Below are 17,681 nucleotides of genomic sequence, written 5' to 3'. Positions count from 1 at the left end.
CTGACTTGCAGAAAGTGATGCCAGAAGCCTGCACCGATCCCATAATCCTTGAGGAATCAAAGCTGTGAAATGGAGGGGTGGCAGAGCTGGGAGATGCAGCCCCCCTTATTCCCATCCGTGCTACCTACCCATTACAGGGGGGCAGCCTCAGGACAGGAGCTCAGTGAACTGCTGTGGAGAGCATCAAAGAGCAAAACAAGAAGGGAGTTGCTCTTTTCAGTTATACCTCTGCACCTTGCTGTTTTGGAGACTTTGCTGCTTGGGAAGATGGGAAAACCCACTTCTTCCCCCCCATCCCACCGTGTACGCTTGGAAAAGAAAAAGCACACATGCTGAGAAAAGCCATAGTTCAGGCTAGCCCTGAGCACGTGAGTGGCACCCTGCACGTGGCTGTGTCTCCTCTCCCAGGCAAGCTCTGACATGAAATGCAGAAGCTGGACTATGCTTACTGTGTGAGCAGCCCCGGGAGAGCCTTCAGCTGGCTCTCAGGAGGAGGAATTGCTCTCTGTTGGTGCCCATGATGCCTTCTGTGTTGCACAGGCGATGGCAGAGGCCTCAGCACATCACCAGCAAATGCAAAGCAGTGCATCTGCTGCTGCTGGCTCTGGTTTTATTATGTGACTGTCCCAGACAAAGCACTCTTAGTCTGTGGATAAACCTCTGCTCAGGATTCACTGAGGTTGCCCTGATATTCCTATATTTGAGAGATACCAATATGCCTCCTTCTGCCTGGAGGCAAGGACTAGTTCCACAGCTTATGTTTACAGCCTAAGCCTAGCTCATCACTACACTGGCAACAGGAGTGAGTCAAACAACTAGCTCCCTGGGCTGAGGACTGTGTCTTCCTCCTTAATGATAAAGTGCCTTTTGCATGTTTCAACACTACATAAAAACTCTTGTGAAGTGTTCTATTGAGATAACCAGCCAAGGCTGTGTTGCTCTTTGCAGCCACAGAGAGGGGTTTGAATATGATGGGGATCCAGATTTGCTCCAGTGTGGAAGCTTCCCACTTTATAACAGAGAACAGGAGAAGCCCTCTTACCAGCATTTGTGTCTCGTAGACACTGCCCCTCTGTATGCTGCTGTTTATCTTCTAAACATAAATGTAGATCCTTCTATCCCTTCTTCCTTTCCAGCATCCTTCCACTGGTGGAGATATCAAGTGTCCTTATACTATTTATCATGCAGTTACACATATGTCACTTGTGTGTGGGGGGGAGGGACAAAGACCAAAACCATGTGGAATGAATAAAAACAGTCCTCTCTGACATACCATTTTGGACAAAACATTTTTTGGGTGAAATTATACAGTCTTGACATATTAAAAAATTCATGTCCTATCTTGAGGATGGGGATCTAAAGTAGAAGTTTATATAAAATAAAAACATTCAAAGTGTACAATAAAGCCTGACACATTCATATTAAATGGTTGAAACAGTCTATACCTGGCTCTTTTAATAGCCTGAAATATTTGTAGAATGGAAAAATCATCGTTCTGCCCAGTGCTACTGTTGTCCTCTTTTCCTCCCTTCTGTGTTTTTTCTCTCTTCTGCACACGCACCATCTTCCCAGCTAGGAGATCCTGCTGGTTCCTTCCTACCTTCTATGCACGGCCCATCTGCTTTGGGGATTATTTCATCTGCATCTAAGCAACCTCATCCTGTTTTCTCTAGTACCCGCTCACTGCAAAGGTAGCTCAGTCCTTGCTCTCAGATGCACGCAGTTTGCTATCACCAGTATGCTGTGGAAGCGAGAGCTGCAACAACTCTTCATGTGTGTGGGAGGTGAGCAGTCAGACCTGGAACTTTGTGGGAAGCAGTCAGGGAAAGGTGGGTTTGCTGTAAAGAGAGATATTTATCCTGCAACATACAGTAGAAGCGGCTGTTTGCTTTGAGGTTGTACGTTCTCTACCTGTTGCTCTGTAGCAGAAAGACAGACATGGCACCCTGCACCTTTCTGTCATTTATTAGAAATGGCCCCCAAGGAACACACACATGCAAGTTACACAGCAGTGCCAGGGCCAGCACACATTCTCTCTGGTCTGAAGTGTTCGGTGGATCCTGGGCAGCTCTACACCTCCTCCCCACAGGTACACTGGGAGAGATTTCCTTAGTGCCCTGGACACACCTGGGACATTCCCTGCTGTCTGTTCTCCAGGGAGGCAGTCACCAACTGCACCCCGCAAGCTTTGACATGAACTCCTCTGGGACTTGGTCTTTGACATCAATCAGTTGAAATGTTGCCTGAACAAGAAAAAACACTTGGTAATGAAGAATGATTGACAGAGTCCAACATTGATTCACTAGTAGGACTGGTGTCCTGGAGAAGTTCAGCTGAGCTTTAGTGGAAGTTTGGCAGTGAAGATACGATACAACTCTGACCTACACAGGGCCCTCAGCTTCAGTTTTTCTTCTTGTTTTGTGACAGTGCTTCCACCTCCAGGTACTGCAGGCCAATCAACATCCCCAAGATAGAGAAACCTGTGATGGAGATACAGGATGAGTTGCGTAGAAAATGATGGACAGGAGATGAGGCATTCCCTCCCATCATCCCCTCCCTGTCCTTAGTTCATAGCCCCCTGCCCCTGCAGAGTTTCTCGGGGCGGGGCGGGGGGGGTCATAGCTCCAAAGAGAGTTTGTGGGGGAACAATGCAGAGCTCTACTTACTTGCTACCATGAGGGGTGCCATAACTCCAATTGTCAGTGCTGCAGTGTGGTAAACGAAGACCTCGGAGAGGAAGTGAACAAGGGCCAAAAAGAAAGTGAAGAGCGTGATGTAATAGAGGCTGTTGGAGAGCAGAAAGAAGCAGGTTATCATATAACCCATGGTATGGGCACGAGCATGGCTGACTGGAAAAGAAGCAAACCTGCATGCTGCCCCACCTGTCCTCACTGCGGCAGCACAGAGGGCGCTTGGTCCCTTGCCTAGTGAGGTGCAAAAGCTCCCTGGGCAATCGCTGAGAGGAGAATGGGGCAGTGTGTTCAGTGATGCATTGAAAGTCACAGGCATTATCTGCCCTGAAGGCAGGGGAAGAGGGGAGAGCAAAGGTTGGGCACCGGTGAAGTGAGAAGCATGTGCACACACAAAAAGAGGGTGAGAACTGGATGAGCTGAGAACTAGGGCGACAGGACTTGGCTGACTCCAGGCTGCATCACCCAGCCTGTGCTCTGCTACCCTCTAGGGGCCACAGCGGTGGAAATGGAGCAGGTTCAAGAGATGCAAGATAAAAAAATCTTTGCAAGAAACAACTGGTTTCATGGTAATTGGCATTGACACAACCCCCTAAAACCAGATAACCGAGTCCCTGCAGCTCCCTACCACAGACAAGCCTAGGCAATCCAAGGACATGCTGCCAGGTGAACAGTGACTTCTGCTGCAGGGCTGGGGGAGGTGGTGACAAAAAGAGCGAGTTCTAGCAACCTCCAACACAGGCTTTGTCTAGGACAGACCCAGAGTCACCTTGCTTGGAAATCCCTCTCAGAAATACTTCTGTTACCACAGGGAGAAATGGCCTGCCTCCTGCCACAGCATCAGGCTGCACCTCGGGCCTTGTCCTCAGGTCCAGATTAGAGTGTGTGGAAGAAGGCAGCGGGTTAAGACCACTGCAAGGGGCCTCTCAACCTGCCACAGCCTTTAGCTGAGCTGTCATAGGAAAAGAAGTATCAGACCACAGCATTAGCAACTGCTTAATGTCAACATAGCAGCCGTGCCGTGCCACCAGAAGATGCTTTCCAAGCTGGAGATCAGAAATTTGTGACGTAAGAAGTTCTCAGATCTACCAATTTCTGGCTGAGCTAAGAAACAGAACTCAAACGCGCAGGCTCTCCTCACACAGGCAGACGGGAGCGGGAGTTAAGGCACAAATCCCACAATGCTATTTAAGCTTTTTTTCTGTTGAAAGCTAAGCTTTCAACCCTATAGAAAGTTCAGGAACAGCTTTTGATTTCCCCATCTCCTCCGCGCTGCCCCCTAAGCTAGCTGTTCGGGCTACGACTAGAACGCAAACCGACGGATTTCTCCGGTGCTCCGTTACGTACGTCCTATTGCGGATGTCGATGGCGCAGAGGCAGCGGATCACCGATGACAGCAGGGTCCAGACGCCAAAGGTCCGAGCCTGGAGCCCGTTCACTGCGCAAAAATAAGAGGGGGAGCACATGGAGACCGCGCACAGCCCCGCTCGCCGCCACCCCCCGCCCCCGCCCCCGTCCCCGCCGGGGCGACAGGCGGCTGCCGGGCCCGGGAGCAGCCCCTGAGGCGGGGCGGCCACGATGCCCCAAGGCCCGCGGCTGGAAGGCGACCTCCAGGCCTCGGGGCGGTCGGCGCGGCCCTTACCGAGGCCGGGGCTGGCGGTGTACAGCTTCTCCGAGAGAAAGCGGTGATCGCGGAAGCTCTGCAGGGTGTTCCCGGCGGCGATGACCGACACCATCACCAGCCAGCTGCGCAGCACGTTCAGGAACCGGCTCATCCTCCCGGCCGGCACGACACCCGCCCGCAGGCAACGGGGCCACGCTCCCTGCCCGGCGCCGCCCCTCACCGGCCGCGCTCCCTCACCGGCGCCCCTCCCTTTCCCGCCGCCTAGCGCTCCGATTGGCCGCGCCGCGCCGCTCCATCCACGCACCACGCGGACGTGAGGGCCGCCTCCGCCAATCCCATCGCCCACCGCCCGCGAGGCGGTCCCGCCCCCCTCGGCCCCGCCCGCCGTGCCGTGCCGGGGCGGGGGGAAGCGGCGGCGGCGGGCGGAGGCAAGGCCGGGCGCGCGACCGGGCCGCTGCGCCTGCGCGCTGGGGGCGGGGCGGGGCGGGGACAGCGCCCGCCCGTTGTTGTAGTAACGGGGAAGCGGCGGGAGGGGCTGTGGTTGCTGGGCTGCCGTGTCTGCCCGCCCCGCCGGCCGGGGCGATGCGGGAGCAGGTATGGGGAGCTGTCTCAGTGTGGGGGGCGGTTGGCTGGCGGTCCCGGGGCGGGAGTCGCGGCCCCTCGGGCGCTCCCCGCTGCTCCCGCTTCTCCTGAGGCCGCCGCGGGGTAGGCCGGGCCCCAGCCGACCCTCCGGGCGCGGCCGGGCCGGAGGGCTGTCCCCAGGCCGGTGGAGGCGTTGCGGTGTCCGGCTGCCCCCGGGCGGCGGGGGAGTCTCGGCGTCGGGGAGGAGCAGGCGTTTGGCGTCGGGCCGGGCCTGGCGCGGTTCTGTGGCCGGCGGCAGGGCAGGGCAGGGCAGGGACGCGCTTCAGCGCTAAGCGCCTGAATGATTCTCACGGGCAGGTGAGGAATAATCTGCTGGAAGGTGATGCTTCTTCCTACACTCCCCTGGCTGGGAGGTGATTTACAGCTTGTAACAAGCTTGTTGATAGCCCTGTGGGAAATATGTACTGACAGGAGGTGGGAGTTAAGTTACCTTATTTCTCGTGCTGTCCTGCTCAGCTATGCATTCATGCTTTTAATCCTTATTGCAGGTTACTGCTCTTGCAAGATCCCTTGCATCTGCCGGAAGGAGTCTTGGAGGCGACTGAGACTGGGCTGTATGAAAACTCCCAGAGGAAATGCCGGTTGGGACGGCTCGAGATCTGGAGGAAACTGGCTCATCCTCAGAGGAGGAAGAGGAGGAGGAAGATGTTGTAGATGGGCTGGAGTAAGTGGGGAAAAAACACTCTTAACTGTTTCTATCTCCCTGTGCTTCCTCTGGGATCTGAAAAGACAGTTGCATTCCATACCCTCCTCCTACCCGTAAAGCAGAAGATGGTTGGTTTGAGCCTCAGGCCTGGGGGCAGGCTGCCTGCATTTGTAGCCTAAAAGACCACCATATTCATCAGGGTTGGAGGTGCAGCTCTTCCTTGGCTGCTCTAAAAGTCCATAGTTTTATTGATCTCTTCTTGTCATGCTCCTAAGCTTGCTCCTAAGCTATGAACTTTCTTCATGATGTTTAAGCAAATGAAGGAAACGAATGTCCTTTCTTCTTGTTTGTTTAATTTTTTGTTTTGTTTTAGTTTTTACTTAGCTGCAGAAAAAGGAAAACTACTGTACAGTAGCCTGATATGCAGGGTTTTATGTCCTTTTTAAAAAATTGTCTTGTGAGAACTCAGCGCCTAGAGTTCTTGTTACTTACTGGCGTCTGTTTGTTCCAACTTCTGTTTAGTAACTTCTTTTATCTTTGCTTGTGAAGGAGTCGTTCCATTATTCTTTCCCAGAGTGGAATCCCTTTTCTGTTTCAGCTGGACCTGCTTTAATATGTCCTGTTGGTTTTCTTTTGGGTGTGTGTTGTGACTGACTGCCCAGGTGCAAACTGCAGTGATTTAAGGCATTTAGAGGAATGTTGCTTCATACCAAGTATTGGCTCCCTTGCCAGACCCTTGTGGATGGAAAGGTCCAGAACTGCCTTCACCTAGAACATAATTGTAACCATGTGTCTGCATCAAGTGACCGGGGGTCATGCTAGGAATGAATGACTGTCACCTGGAGGATTGAGCCTTACTGTAAATCCTCAGGACAGGCTTAACATAAACTCCCCTCCTCTTGCCTCAGCTCATTTCCCACTTATATAAGGCTCTGGCCTGTACTGTAAATTCTGGAAGCTTCTTGGGTCCCTTTCAGCTAATTACATACCAGTAGTGGACTTTTATTTTTTTATTTACTTTTTTTTTTTCTTTAGAGGTGGTAGGAGCAGATGGGAGTGCTGCGAAGTTAATTTGTCTGAGTGATAATGGTAATAACTTGGTTAAGAGGACCAAGGTTACACTGAAGAGTACTTACTTGTCCTAGCATCAGAAAATTGCCCTTTTATCTCTGTTTCAGTGTTCTAAGTATAGGAAGGGTTTTGTCTTCTGTAACGTCTCCAAACCTTTGGCAGTCAATGATCTTGCACATTCTTCAGACAAATGCTTCTGTGTCTCTCTGCCAGTCTTTATATTTCTTCTTGTCTGTGTAGATAGAGGTAGGCTTCTCCAGCCCCTTAGTCTCTATTTTCTGTTAACTTTTTCATGGTTTCGTTTCCTTGCACAGTTGAGTAATAAGCAGTCTGAGTTTCATTTGCTTAGGGAGGTTGACAGGTTTTCTTTCTGTGATCTTAGGATTTTATATAACAGATCTTAATTTTTTTTGTGTGTGTGTGTACCCTTAATTCCTCTGAGGTGATTATAGTTACCTCTGTAGTCTTGTTGTCTTGGACAGAACTGATCACTGTATCTTGAAACCTGTAGCTTGAGTGGCTGGCTGGGCCATCGTTGTTGTATTTTGGGCTTGCATTCCACTGCATCTGGCAGAAATTAAAAAAGAACACCACACGCGTTTAGCCATTGTGTTGCGCCAAGCCTCTTCTAGTCTCTCAAACTCTGCATGAGTGCCTTTTTGTGCACTTCAGAGTCCTGGATTACAACCAGGCAGCATGCACTGATTTGCAATTCTTAAATTGGAGACTGGAACCTTTGTTGTAAGGTCTGGTTGTGTGGATACCAGCAATTATGGTTTATCCTGAATTGTAGATCCTGTTTTCAGGCTATAAATCCAGAGAGATGTAGCTGTCAAAATTTGTGGAGTTTCTCCCAAATCATGTTCTGTAAAATAAATAAAAATTAAACAGAACTCCAACTTAGGCTGGCAAGACCAACCCAAAAAGAGGATGATCTGGAAGACTCCCTTTGTAGTTGAGTACCAAAGGTGCCTAGAGTGTGTGTGTCAGCGCAGGCACAACGTGTGTACAGCAGGGTGCAGGAACAACCACAAAACCACGGCTGAAATGCAAAGAGTAAATTTGGTTTTGTTACCTTGCCAACAGGGGGATACTCAAAGCAGCACCTGGGAAGAGGCACACAAGCAGGGATGCAGGCATTGCGGAGCTCGGTCCTTGCTAAAGCATTGCTGAACCTCCTGTTTGTGTCTGTTTTTCAGGGATTTGCGCAGGTGTATTTTACCACTGTGCTGTGATCTTTCCCACAGCAGGGCAGGAATCTCAAGCATGTTCAATAGGGTGCTTCTAAGTCTATCACAGATCTATATTATCTGAATGCAGATGTTCTACTTGTCAAATGCACCAAGATGGACAACAATTAGAATGATATATGTATCTTTCTACACCCCAGATACAAGTCACTTGAGCATGTTTACAGACCTCCTTCCTAATCTTCTGTTATTTTCCCACAGTGCGTTTGCCTGCGTCCTGCCCACAGGCTGGGTGGGCAAGCATAGAGAATTGCTGTGCTCTTACTGTAACTGCTGTGTGCCCTTATTGTAACTAAAAGGCTCAGTCGTTGCTTATACTGTCTTGCCATTTCAGAGATCATCCATGTATCAAGTGGACTGGTGGTGGCTGCAGGCGGATCCCCATCATGGTGTTTCATGCTGAAGCCATTCTGACCAACGACAGCTACCTCCGCCTAATTGGAGGTGGGTGCAATTATGTGCCAGCTCTTGGCCTGAAGGCATGAGGTGGAAGTCTCTTACCTGGGTGTTCTCTTCTTTTTGTGGTAGGAAGAGGACATGGTAGGAAGGAAATTACAGTCCCCTCTTGTCTTTGAGCACTGAGATGTTCAGAAACGCTAGATCAGTTGGTGAATGTTTATCACGTGTTTGAGTTGTGACAAGTGTCTGTAGTTGTCCCTCCATTGTGTCTTGATGTGTTTTGAGTTGGAACTGTCTGCTTGCAAATTGAACTTGGAGGCTGTGCTGGAACTTATGACCAGAATATAACTTCACCACTCTGTAGCTAAGAACCTAAAATCAATTATTGCAGTGAGTTTTGAGAGGGTTTTGCTGGGAAATGAAGCAGCCAGACCCACAGTGCTAAGAATAGTAGTAAGCTGTAGTGATACATCTCTGCTGTCTACAGCCTCACGACTGTGAGTAAGGCCATAAGCAAAATGACTGCTGTTTTGGCAGCACTTGAATCGGGAGACCAAACCTCTCCAGCGTCAAATAAGGGAGAGCCTCTAAATAAGAGGCAGAGTTGTTATAAACAGTCACTCCGGATTGCGAGAGTTAGCACTTGCGGGTGTGTACAGCTAGGAGCTCATTCTGGATGTGCTGAGTTGGAGAAAAGCTAAAATCTGCTCAGCTTCTTCTTGTGAAGATGCTGACACTTCTTTCTTCTCCTGCTTCTCCCTTTCTTAGGTAATTGGTGCCCTCGTTTCTAATATCCTATTCAAGCAGAAATGCTTCTGGCTCATTGGGGTAAGGGGTGGAGAAGGTGATTTGTGTGTGGAAACTCCTGATCCTTTTCATGCGAGTTAAAAACATACTTGAATGGTGGCAGAAGCTGATGGTAATTGTAATTTATCTCCTAACTGGAGCGTGTCTCTTCTGCTTTTTCTCAGGAGGTAGAGGCTTTTCGTGGTTTAACCAGTCTACTGCTGAATAGTGCAACTTGTTAAATTTCCTTGAGCTTTGTCTGGTCCCAGGTTTTGATACTACTTACTTTTTTCTTTAGACTTATTTTTATTGGTAGAACATATTGCCTGAGGTTTAATCTAATCCTCATCTTTGTATTCTCAGTTTGAACCAATTTATAAAGTGTCTTTTCCAAGTGATTCTGTATTCTAGTGTTGCAATTTCTGCCTCTACTTTCTTTGAACTCTTTTATGGATTGCCACATCCTTTTGTATGAAAACTGGTCTCTAATCCTGCTACTTGCTTTCTGTTTATCTTATACTTCCAGTGCTGCTTACTGCTTTTGTTTTTATGAATAGTGGATAGTGATTTTTCTCTTTTTATTTCCTTGTCCTATTTACTTTTATTTCCTGCTACTTTTTGCAGTTATTTATTGGAAGATCAGTGCAGGTGAATGAGATGAGAATAAAAATTCAGTATTTTGTTTTGGATTTTCAAGATCTAAAAAGTGATCGTACAAGCTAGCCATGTCAATGAGGGGCGTATGGCATGATTACTTTTAGCTAGGAATACTGATCTTGAATAGAGAAGAAAGAGCTGGAATCATGTTTCAAGTGTTATAAAGAAGGATGGGGGCTGGCTGGAGAGGGTACAGCAAAGGGTTACAAAGATGATTAGGGGACTAGAACGTCTTCCATGTAAAGAAAGGCTGAGGGGCTTGGATCTCTTTAGTCTGGAAGAAAGAAGGCTGAGGGGTGATCTTATCAATGCTTATAAGTACTTAAAGAGTGTCTGTCAGGAGGATGGGGCCAGGCTTTTTTCGGTGGTGCCCAGTGACAGGACAAGAGGTAACGGGCACAAAATTGAACATAGGAAGCTCCATCTAAACATGAGGAGGAACTTTACTTTGAGGGTGACAGAGCACTGGAACAGGCTGTCCAGAGAGGTGGTGGAGTCTCCGTCTCTGGAGACATTCCAAACCTGCCTGGATGCGTTCCTGTGCAACCTGCTCTAGGTGAACCTGCTTTGGCGGAGGGGTTGGACTAGATGATCTCCAGAGGTCCTTTCCAACCCCTACCATTCTGTGATTCTTTGTGATTCTGTGTTACAAAGCAATCTATATAGAGAGCTGTTCAAAAAAGAAAAAAAGTAATACGGGCACTTGTTAGGATGTCCTGTGTTTTATTTTGATACAACAGGGTTCAGTGATGCAGTAATAGTATACCTAAGGATTGATGTAAGTCAGTTCATTAGAGTTAATGCCCCAAGAGTTGGACAGGCGTTTCCTGTCACCCTTTGGCTGTTATGTGCTGCTACTGTGTCGATGCTCCACTGGGGATTAAGTGCAGCTGTACTGTGCTGTGTCCTATAGTGCTTTTCTTTGTTCTTTGGTAGCATCGGAAACTTTGGTTTATTCTTCTAGGTGCAGATTCTAATATTGTGTCTCTTGGCCTCTTAACAGAGCGCTACCACTTGTCCTATAAGATTGTGCGAACAGACAGCCGCCTGGTTCGAAGCATTCTGACTGCCCATGGATTCCATGAGGTGAGTGCAATGATCTTGAGATCTGATTATGTGCTGGTCTGGGAGGTGGTGGTGATGATGATTCTTATGTTTTTGAGGGTGTTTTTCTGTGTTTTGTTTTGTGGTTGGTTTGTTTGGTTTTTTTTACTCTGCAGGGATAGAACCAGGAAGGAAATTGCTGTGAACCCCCTTGAGGTTTTTTTTTTTTTTAACATACTCTGACAGTCAGACAGGAGATATGTCGTGATTTTGTGCTATCAAAGGAGTACCCTTTACCCTTAAAGGAGGAAGTCATGTGTTTTGGGTCCTATGTGTTTTTTTTTTTCTTACTTTAAAGCATCATCTCACACCCTTGGGAAGATCTGAAGGATTTAATCTCTCAGCCTTTGCAAGTTCACAGAAGCATTGATGTAGTGTTTCACATTTCTCTTCTAGCACCTGTCTTGCTCTAAAGAACGTCCTATGTACAGCTAATGACAGTTTGAGAGATGTGTGTGCATAGCGGATTTTCTTCTGAATAACAGCAAGTTAAGGAATTGGTCTCACAAGTTTCCTAAAGAAATCTAAAACTCTTTACAAATTGGGTTTAAACAGTCTATAAAAAGAACAAAACCACAAGTTTGTTTAGAAAAATATGACATGATTATTTCCCAGCACCACTGTACAGTAGCTTAGGACAGGAGTCTGACTAGACTTGCCCTAATATTAGAGCTGGGCAGAGGAAATTGTCTTAAACTAAAATTGCTTTGGTCTCGTAGACGTAAGGTCACAGTCTGTAGGACAAGCGGTGGTGCTTTGTGTTAGTTCAATGTTTTTATGTGTGTGTGGTGGTATTATGTTGCTTTTTAGGTGCCCCCTACTAGCAGCGACTATAATCTCATGTGGACAGGATCACACTTGAAGCCCTACTTGCTGCGTTCCCTTACGGATATTCAGAAAGTCAATCACTTCCCTAGGTAAGGCCTTGATATCGTGTTTTGCTGAGCCTCTTTGTGATGGTTTGCAAAAAGCTGAACGTAGATAGCTCTAAAAAAAAAATAAAGTATACGTGATACTGTAAAGTCACAATGCGCTGGGCCTGTGCCATATGCTGTCTTCATTCTAAACGGTCTTTGGGGTTTTGAGGAGATAGTATGTGAGTTGAAGTGCTTGTCTGTAGCCCAAATACTGGATTTTTTTTTTCCGCTTTATTTGGTGGTATAAATAAAGTACTTGGGGCTTTGGGTTCATAGTTACAGTCATATGTCACCTGCTAAAGTATACAAACACAGCTAAAACAGTTTGCTGTGCTTGAGTCTGTCTTGGGAATTGCATGATGTGCTACAAATGAGGATGGATATTAGTACAGCTGTAGGACAGAGTCAGTAAAACCGACGAGTAGTTGCAGGTTAGGGTTTGAGACATCTGACAGGGCTACAGAGCCTTTAAGTAGTACGGAGCGTTGCTGTAATGTGGATGTTCTATGTTGGGGGGAAAAAATAGATACCGTCTCTTGTTTTGGGACTTCAGGTCATATGAACTGACACGAAAGGACAGACTATACAAGAACATCAGTCGTATGCAGCTGGCCCATGGATTCAAGACATTCCATATCTTACCTCAGACCTTTATCCTACCGGCAGAGTACCGGGACTTCTGCAGTAAGTGAATGGCTGATGATGCCTGGACCTAAAGTAAAATAACTGTGTGTGTGGGAAAGGAATTACTTTTAATATCCTAGCCTGTTGATCATGCCGGTGGTTAAGGCAACAAAATTAGAGGAAGGTGGAAACACAGTGGGAAAGACCTACATGATTTTTTTTTTAATGTAATTTCTACTCTGCTGTTTACTCCATGCCTGTGTAAGTCCTCAAGAAGCATAAGGCTCCAGAATTGAGGTGGTTTTTTTGTGCACAGTGCTGTTGATGATCAACTTCAAAATATCTGGGAGTACTGAAAAGTGTCAAAAGGTGGCATAAGGGAGGGAAATGAGTCTATTGGAGCAGCAGGAGGGGCTTCAGGGAGAGGCAGTAATAATTGCAATGAGTCCCAAGGGGTGAAATAAGACGTCAAAAAAAGTAGACTTTGATCTTGTCATGGAATTCTCTAAAGCTTTTACTGTAGGCAACATTCTTGACTTGTTCCTCTGTAAATAAGCAAAATGGAAAATGTTTCAGACCTGTGCTGTTTTCTTTTAACCAGATACTTATTCTAAGGACAGAGGCCCGTGGATAGTGAAGCCTGTGGCCTCTTCCAGGGGTCGAGGTGTCTACCTGATAAACAATGTAAGTGTTCAGCAAAAGAAATGCTCTTCAGTAACACTGTCTGCAAAACTATGCCAGCTTCCAGGCAAGGGGCATGGAAACATCTAACCAGACACTGGCCGTGCTCTGGATTTCAACCATACCTTGGTGAGCAGCTCAAAAGTCCCGATCAGCTGGCAAAGCCTGCCTGGGACTATGATGCGTAACCAAAAGCAATCTATTTCTTTGTATGCTGTGCTTGTCTTGCAACCTACTTTCAAGTCTTAGCTTATTAGGAGCAAGTTCATGCACCCTGAGACAGTCTGGGAAGCTGTGCTGCTTCATGCTCTCCTTGTGGCCTTGGGAGGATTCCCCAAATTCTCCTTAGTTGTTTCTCTGTGTGACCTAAACAGACATCAAACAGTCCCTTTGTCTCACTCTTCTCCCCTGGAAAAGACCAGTTAAAATGAAACCTTATGTGATAGAGTAGGATGTCATTTAGATAACGCAGTCTTAGAGCTGTGTTATCTAAATGCCAGTGTGCCCTTACTGAGGTGTCATGGGGATGGTTCTTTGAATTCAATGTGCTGGTTATAGTTAGGTTGTCATAGGTAACAAATATATCTGGGCAGGATCCAAACACACGAGGGGATTCCAATAAATATTCTCAGCAGCAAAACTGACTGGTGAGTCATTTTGGTTTTGCTCCTTCAAACCCCTTTAGCCTCCCCTGCACTGAAGGGGTCATGCTGCCTCATCTGTTCTCTACTTGGATCATTTCCCACAAAATAAGGGAGCAATTCGCCAAGTGTATGAGGTAAGTATTTCCAGAACTGCACTCAGCTTTTTCTTTGCTTGAAAGAGAGGAACGAGCTCAGGCTTATATGGCAGTTGGCCATGAACTAGGGAAAGGACCCTTCTGGGACCAATCTCCCTTTGTGTATATCTGTTCCAGATACACTTCAGCTGGTTTGGCCCAAAGACTTCATTTTCCTTCAGTGTGATGCCATTAAGGGAGTGTATTCTAGAATCTCATCACAAAAGTGTTTAAAGGCAACAACAAATAAACCCAACAAAACAACAAGCCTTTGGATTTTCCTGATCCATAATAAAACAGGCTGTCACTTTTACGTGATGTGCTGAGGGAAGTTGAACTTGTTCCCTTACATTGTATATGTGCACTCCGTATGCCTGGACTTCCTGCTCATGATGCTGGTGATGTGGCTGAAAGCATGCAAAACTGAATAAAGGCAGGATGACAGGGTTCTCTTGGCTCTTTTGAAAACTGAAGGCAAGAAAATGTTTTGCTGGAAACTGTTTGTATGAGTAGTTAAAACTGGTTACAAGAGAGGCTTGCACACAGCAAAAAGTAAAAGCTTTCTCAACAGATCCCATGACTTTGTAATGTATATTTGTCATAGAGCTTTCTGTTTTGAGCTAGAAGGGTAGCGTCTTCCTGGTACAGTAGCCCCTGCTGTGAACTGAACCTCAGTAGAAGGTATTTACTCATGTAGGAAAAAAGGTTGGATACCGGCCCAGGATCTAGCTATAAAGATCACAAGTCGAGGAGTCATTTTCTTCACTTGAGACTTCCTTACCAACTGTAGTTAGATATTCCTTCCAGTGTCTTCTAAACCCCTTCCCCATGTGTTTGGTTAAACACTTGAGAAGCAAAGAGAATGACAGTCACATCCTAGATGTGTTTTTTTTTTTTTTTTTGTGTGCCTATTTTACGTCATTGCCATGTAGCTGTTAAATCTGTATTCTAATCTAAGGAGCACTTTAACTGGAAGATTCAATGGGCATTTTTTTTTTTTTTGCAATGTAATCCTTCTCAGGCTTCTGGTTAGGATCTAATTACCTTAAGTATGTTGTGACTGACGGTGTTTTTTCATTTTGATTTTGTTTCTTCCCTCCCCGGACATAGTTTTTCGTACAGAGTGGCTTTAGGAGGGAAAGGCTGGAAAAAATGGTGGGTTTGATCTAGTCATCTTCTTATTCCTTAAGCCTCCTGTTTTTTCACTCTTGGATTCTCTGTTCTTCTTTAGCCAAACCAGATTGTCCTGGAAGATGACATCCTGGTTTCTCGTTACATCAGCAACCCCCTGCTCATAGATGGTGAGTATGCTTAGGAATTGCTTTTCTCTCTTCCCCCCCACCCCACACCTGAGGATCTGTGCAAACTTTGCAGGATTTTGGTTGAAGAGTTGAGTGGTCTATTTTCCTCTAGTACCGGAAAAATGTAAGTAGTGAATTCCTTAAAATCTGGAAGCTCTTCAACTGGGGAAGCTTCAGGCACCTATGTCAGCAGCAGATAATGGTTTGTTGCTCTCAGGGTCTGTTGAAATTCCTCAATTGGATGTGATGTCTGAAGGATACTTGCAGTCACTAACTCTTGACAACTGTATTTCAGATTTCAAATTTGATGTGCGCCTCTATGTTCTGGTTACATCCTATGATCCACTTGTCATCTATCTCTACGAGGAAGGATTGGCCAGGTAGGGGAGGTTTCTTCTTTCTCAGCGTACCTGCACTTGGTGATCCAGAGATGTCTTGGCTTGCCTCTGTACTCCTGACACAATAGCAAATGAGGGAAGTGCCAGTTAGAGTTCAGCAGAGCTTACAATATATGATACTTCATCATGCTGTGTCCCATCAGTTTTCTTTATATAGATGATAGGATCTTTAGTGAGGGACTTTATTACATATGTAGCAAATAAAGCAAGTTTTCAACTCTTAAGGGTTGAATGGCCACACGCACACCATCATTGGCGTGTTCATTCTCAAGGTTGGGTTCTTCTTGAAACCTCTTTGGACTCTTGGTGCCTTTGTGCTCCTTCTCCATCCTCCAAGGGGAAGGGAGTCTAAACTTTCTCAATTCCTGTTTAATCCTGAAGACAAAAACAGTTGGAGACCTGTTGTTGGCTGTATTGGCCTTTGTTTTAATACTTTCAACTCCTCTTCTGAATTTTAGGTCAGTGTTTGTATTTTCTACAGTATCAAGTAAGTGTGGTTAGACTAGTTCACTGGTCTTATCCTGCAAGATGTCAATTTCCTTTTGCATGTAAGTCATGAAAGATACTTAAGATTCCCAGAGGAACACTTATCTACCAAAAATACCTGTTTCTCTTCATCACAGAAGTTTAGCTAAATACCTGTCTGTAGTAGCTAATAAAATTGGAATAATCACGCCTCTGAATTTCCAACAGACCAGAAACTTAACTATAGTGGTGTTTGAGAAGAGAGCATCATTGGACTGTCTTCTGCAACAGTTTCAAATAATCCTGAATCTGTCTTATAAGCACGTACCCAGAAAGAGTATCTCTAGGGTTCGAGCCTACATGACTCTGACTTAGGCAGATATTGAGTCCAATGTACCTTTATCCAAAGCAACTACTGCATCCAAAATGATATATTAATAACGATCCCACAAGAAATATCCTTCTTTAAACTGATGAACGCCTTCAGGTGTGTTGTGATGTGCCTCTGCCCGCAAAGATAACATAAACAGATTGTTTCCCTAAAGGTGGGCATGAAGGGGGGGTAGCTCATCTTGGTCGGTGGAAAACTTGACAACTATATTGACTTTAGAAAAGGAGCCTTAAACATGCCTGGTGTGCAAGAGTCTTGGAATCAGCAATTTAATTGTTAGTTGCTAATATTGCATGTTATTGGAAAGTGAAGAGCAGAAAAGAGATCATCAGTTGTGAATAGATGAGTAGATTGCTAGGATGTTCTGAAAATGGGCAGTGCACAGCAACTGCCAAAATAGGATTTGCACCATCATTAATGTCTTAAAGGTAATTCTGCTGATCTTATTGTAACAAAGGAGTTTTACTTATGAAGAAATTCATCTGTGTAAGAGACAAGCGTTCTACTCTGTTTGGGGGCAACTGCCAATTCCATGATAAATAGCATTTTTGTGTCTGACAGTAGAGTAACGTGTTTTGCTTGGGGGAGGGAATTGTATGTGGGGATGTGTATGGTTTTTTTTCTTCTTTTCCAGTTGTATTAGAGGTCTAGGGAAGGAAATGAGGAAGGAAACAAGGATATTATTTTGACTGAAGTACACTGGTCAGAGTTCTAGTGAATCCCTTAAGATAGAATCATCAAATGCTTCAGGTGGAAAGTGAAGTCTGGAGGTTTTTAGTCCAACCTCCTTCACAAGATCATCTTCAAAGTTTGGGCAGGTGCTCTACGGCCTTATACCATAAAGTTTTGAATATCTTCCACAATGGAGATTCCATAGTCTTTCTTGACAACCCCTTCCAACGTTTGACCATTCTTACTGTGAATGTGCACGTGTTTTTTTAATATGCAATCAGAACTTCTTTTGTTGCAGTTTAACTGTTGCTTTTTGCCCTTCTGCTATGCACCTTTGAGAAAAGTCTGTCTTTGTCTTTATAGCCATGCATTAAGGAGTTGAACACAGCAGTTAGATCTATTGTTAGCCTTCTTATCTGCAGCCTGAACAATCCTTTTCTCCTCAGCTTTTCCTTGTACATCATGTTTTTCAGTCCATTTTAAGCTCTCTGCCAGACTTGTGCCACTTAGTCAATACTTTCCTTGTACTGGGGGCTCGCAACCGGACATGACACTCCAGATGTGTCTCCAGTGCTTGCTAAGCAC

The 17,681-nt window shown here is 46.0% G+C and overlaps 3 protein-coding genes across 9 annotated transcripts in view; 2 read left to right on the top strand and 1 right to left on the bottom strand.

Moving 5' to 3' along the window:
* FLVCR2 (FLVCR choline and putative heme transporter 2) overlaps positions 1-1,800 on the top strand; it is a 40,378-nt gene extending 38,578 nt beyond the window's left edge. For all 4 annotated transcript variants that reach the window (XR_010070706.1, XR_010070707.1, XR_010070708.1 and 1 more), the window contains one exon: positions 12-1,800. Coding sequence is in view for 1 of the 4 variants with exons in the window: in XM_063332117.1 (XP_063188187.1) it covers positions 12-18 (7 nt within the window). In the remaining 3 variants the exon portion in view is untranslated. The remainder of the gene's footprint in view (positions 1-11) is intronic.
* Positions 1,801-1,949: 149 nt separating this feature from the next.
* On the bottom strand, positions 1,950-4,572 carry ERG28 (ergosterol biosynthesis 28 homolog). 2 transcript variants are annotated; one of them, XM_063332119.1, is made up of 5 exons: positions 4,333-4,572; positions 4,038-4,128; positions 2,667-2,785; positions 2,382-2,480; positions 1,950-2,243 (listed from the first exon to the last, which is right to left on the bottom strand). In XM_063332119.1, exons 1-4 carry the CDS (start codon positions 4,463-4,465, stop codon positions 2,401-2,403), a joined length of 423 nt encoding a protein of 140 aa, XP_063188189.1. In that variant the 5' UTR covers positions 4,466-4,572; the 3' UTR covers positions 1,950-2,243; positions 2,382-2,400. The 2 variants fall into 2 exon arrangements, with proteins under 2 accessions (XP_063188189.1, XP_063188188.1); XM_063332118.1 differs by having other exon boundaries at positions 1,950-2,480; positions 4,333-4,571.
* A 219-nt stretch (positions 4,573-4,791) lies between these two features.
* TTLL5 (tubulin tyrosine ligase like 5) overlaps positions 4,792-17,681 on the top strand; it is a 141,365-nt gene continuing 128,475 nt past the window's right edge. For all 3 annotated transcript variants that reach the window (XM_063333497.1, XM_063333498.1, XM_063333496.1), the window contains exons 1-9: positions 4,792-4,908; positions 5,445-5,620; positions 8,258-8,367; positions 10,769-10,851; positions 11,680-11,786; positions 12,340-12,470; positions 13,012-13,094; positions 15,101-15,170; positions 15,466-15,550. In XM_063333497.1, the coding sequence (XP_063189567.1) occupies positions 5,532-5,620; positions 8,258-8,367; positions 10,769-10,851; positions 11,680-11,786; positions 12,340-12,470; positions 13,012-13,094; positions 15,101-15,170; positions 15,466-15,550 (758 nt within the window). In that variant the 5' untranslated portion in view covers positions 4,792-4,908; positions 5,445-5,531. The remainder of the gene's footprint in view (positions 4,909-5,444; positions 5,621-8,257; positions 8,368-10,768; positions 10,852-11,679; positions 11,787-12,339; positions 12,471-13,011; positions 13,095-15,100; positions 15,171-15,465; positions 15,551-17,681) is intronic.

Source organism: Chroicocephalus ridibundus, chromosome 4 (assembly GCF_963924245.1).
Source record: "Chroicocephalus ridibundus chromosome 4, bChrRid1.1, whole genome shotgun sequence".
NCBI lineage: Eukaryota > Metazoa > Chordata > Aves > Charadriiformes > Laridae > Chroicocephalus > Chroicocephalus ridibundus.
The sequence above is the reverse complement of the archived record's forward strand: the minus strand, read 5'-3'. Positions and strand labels throughout refer to the sequence as shown.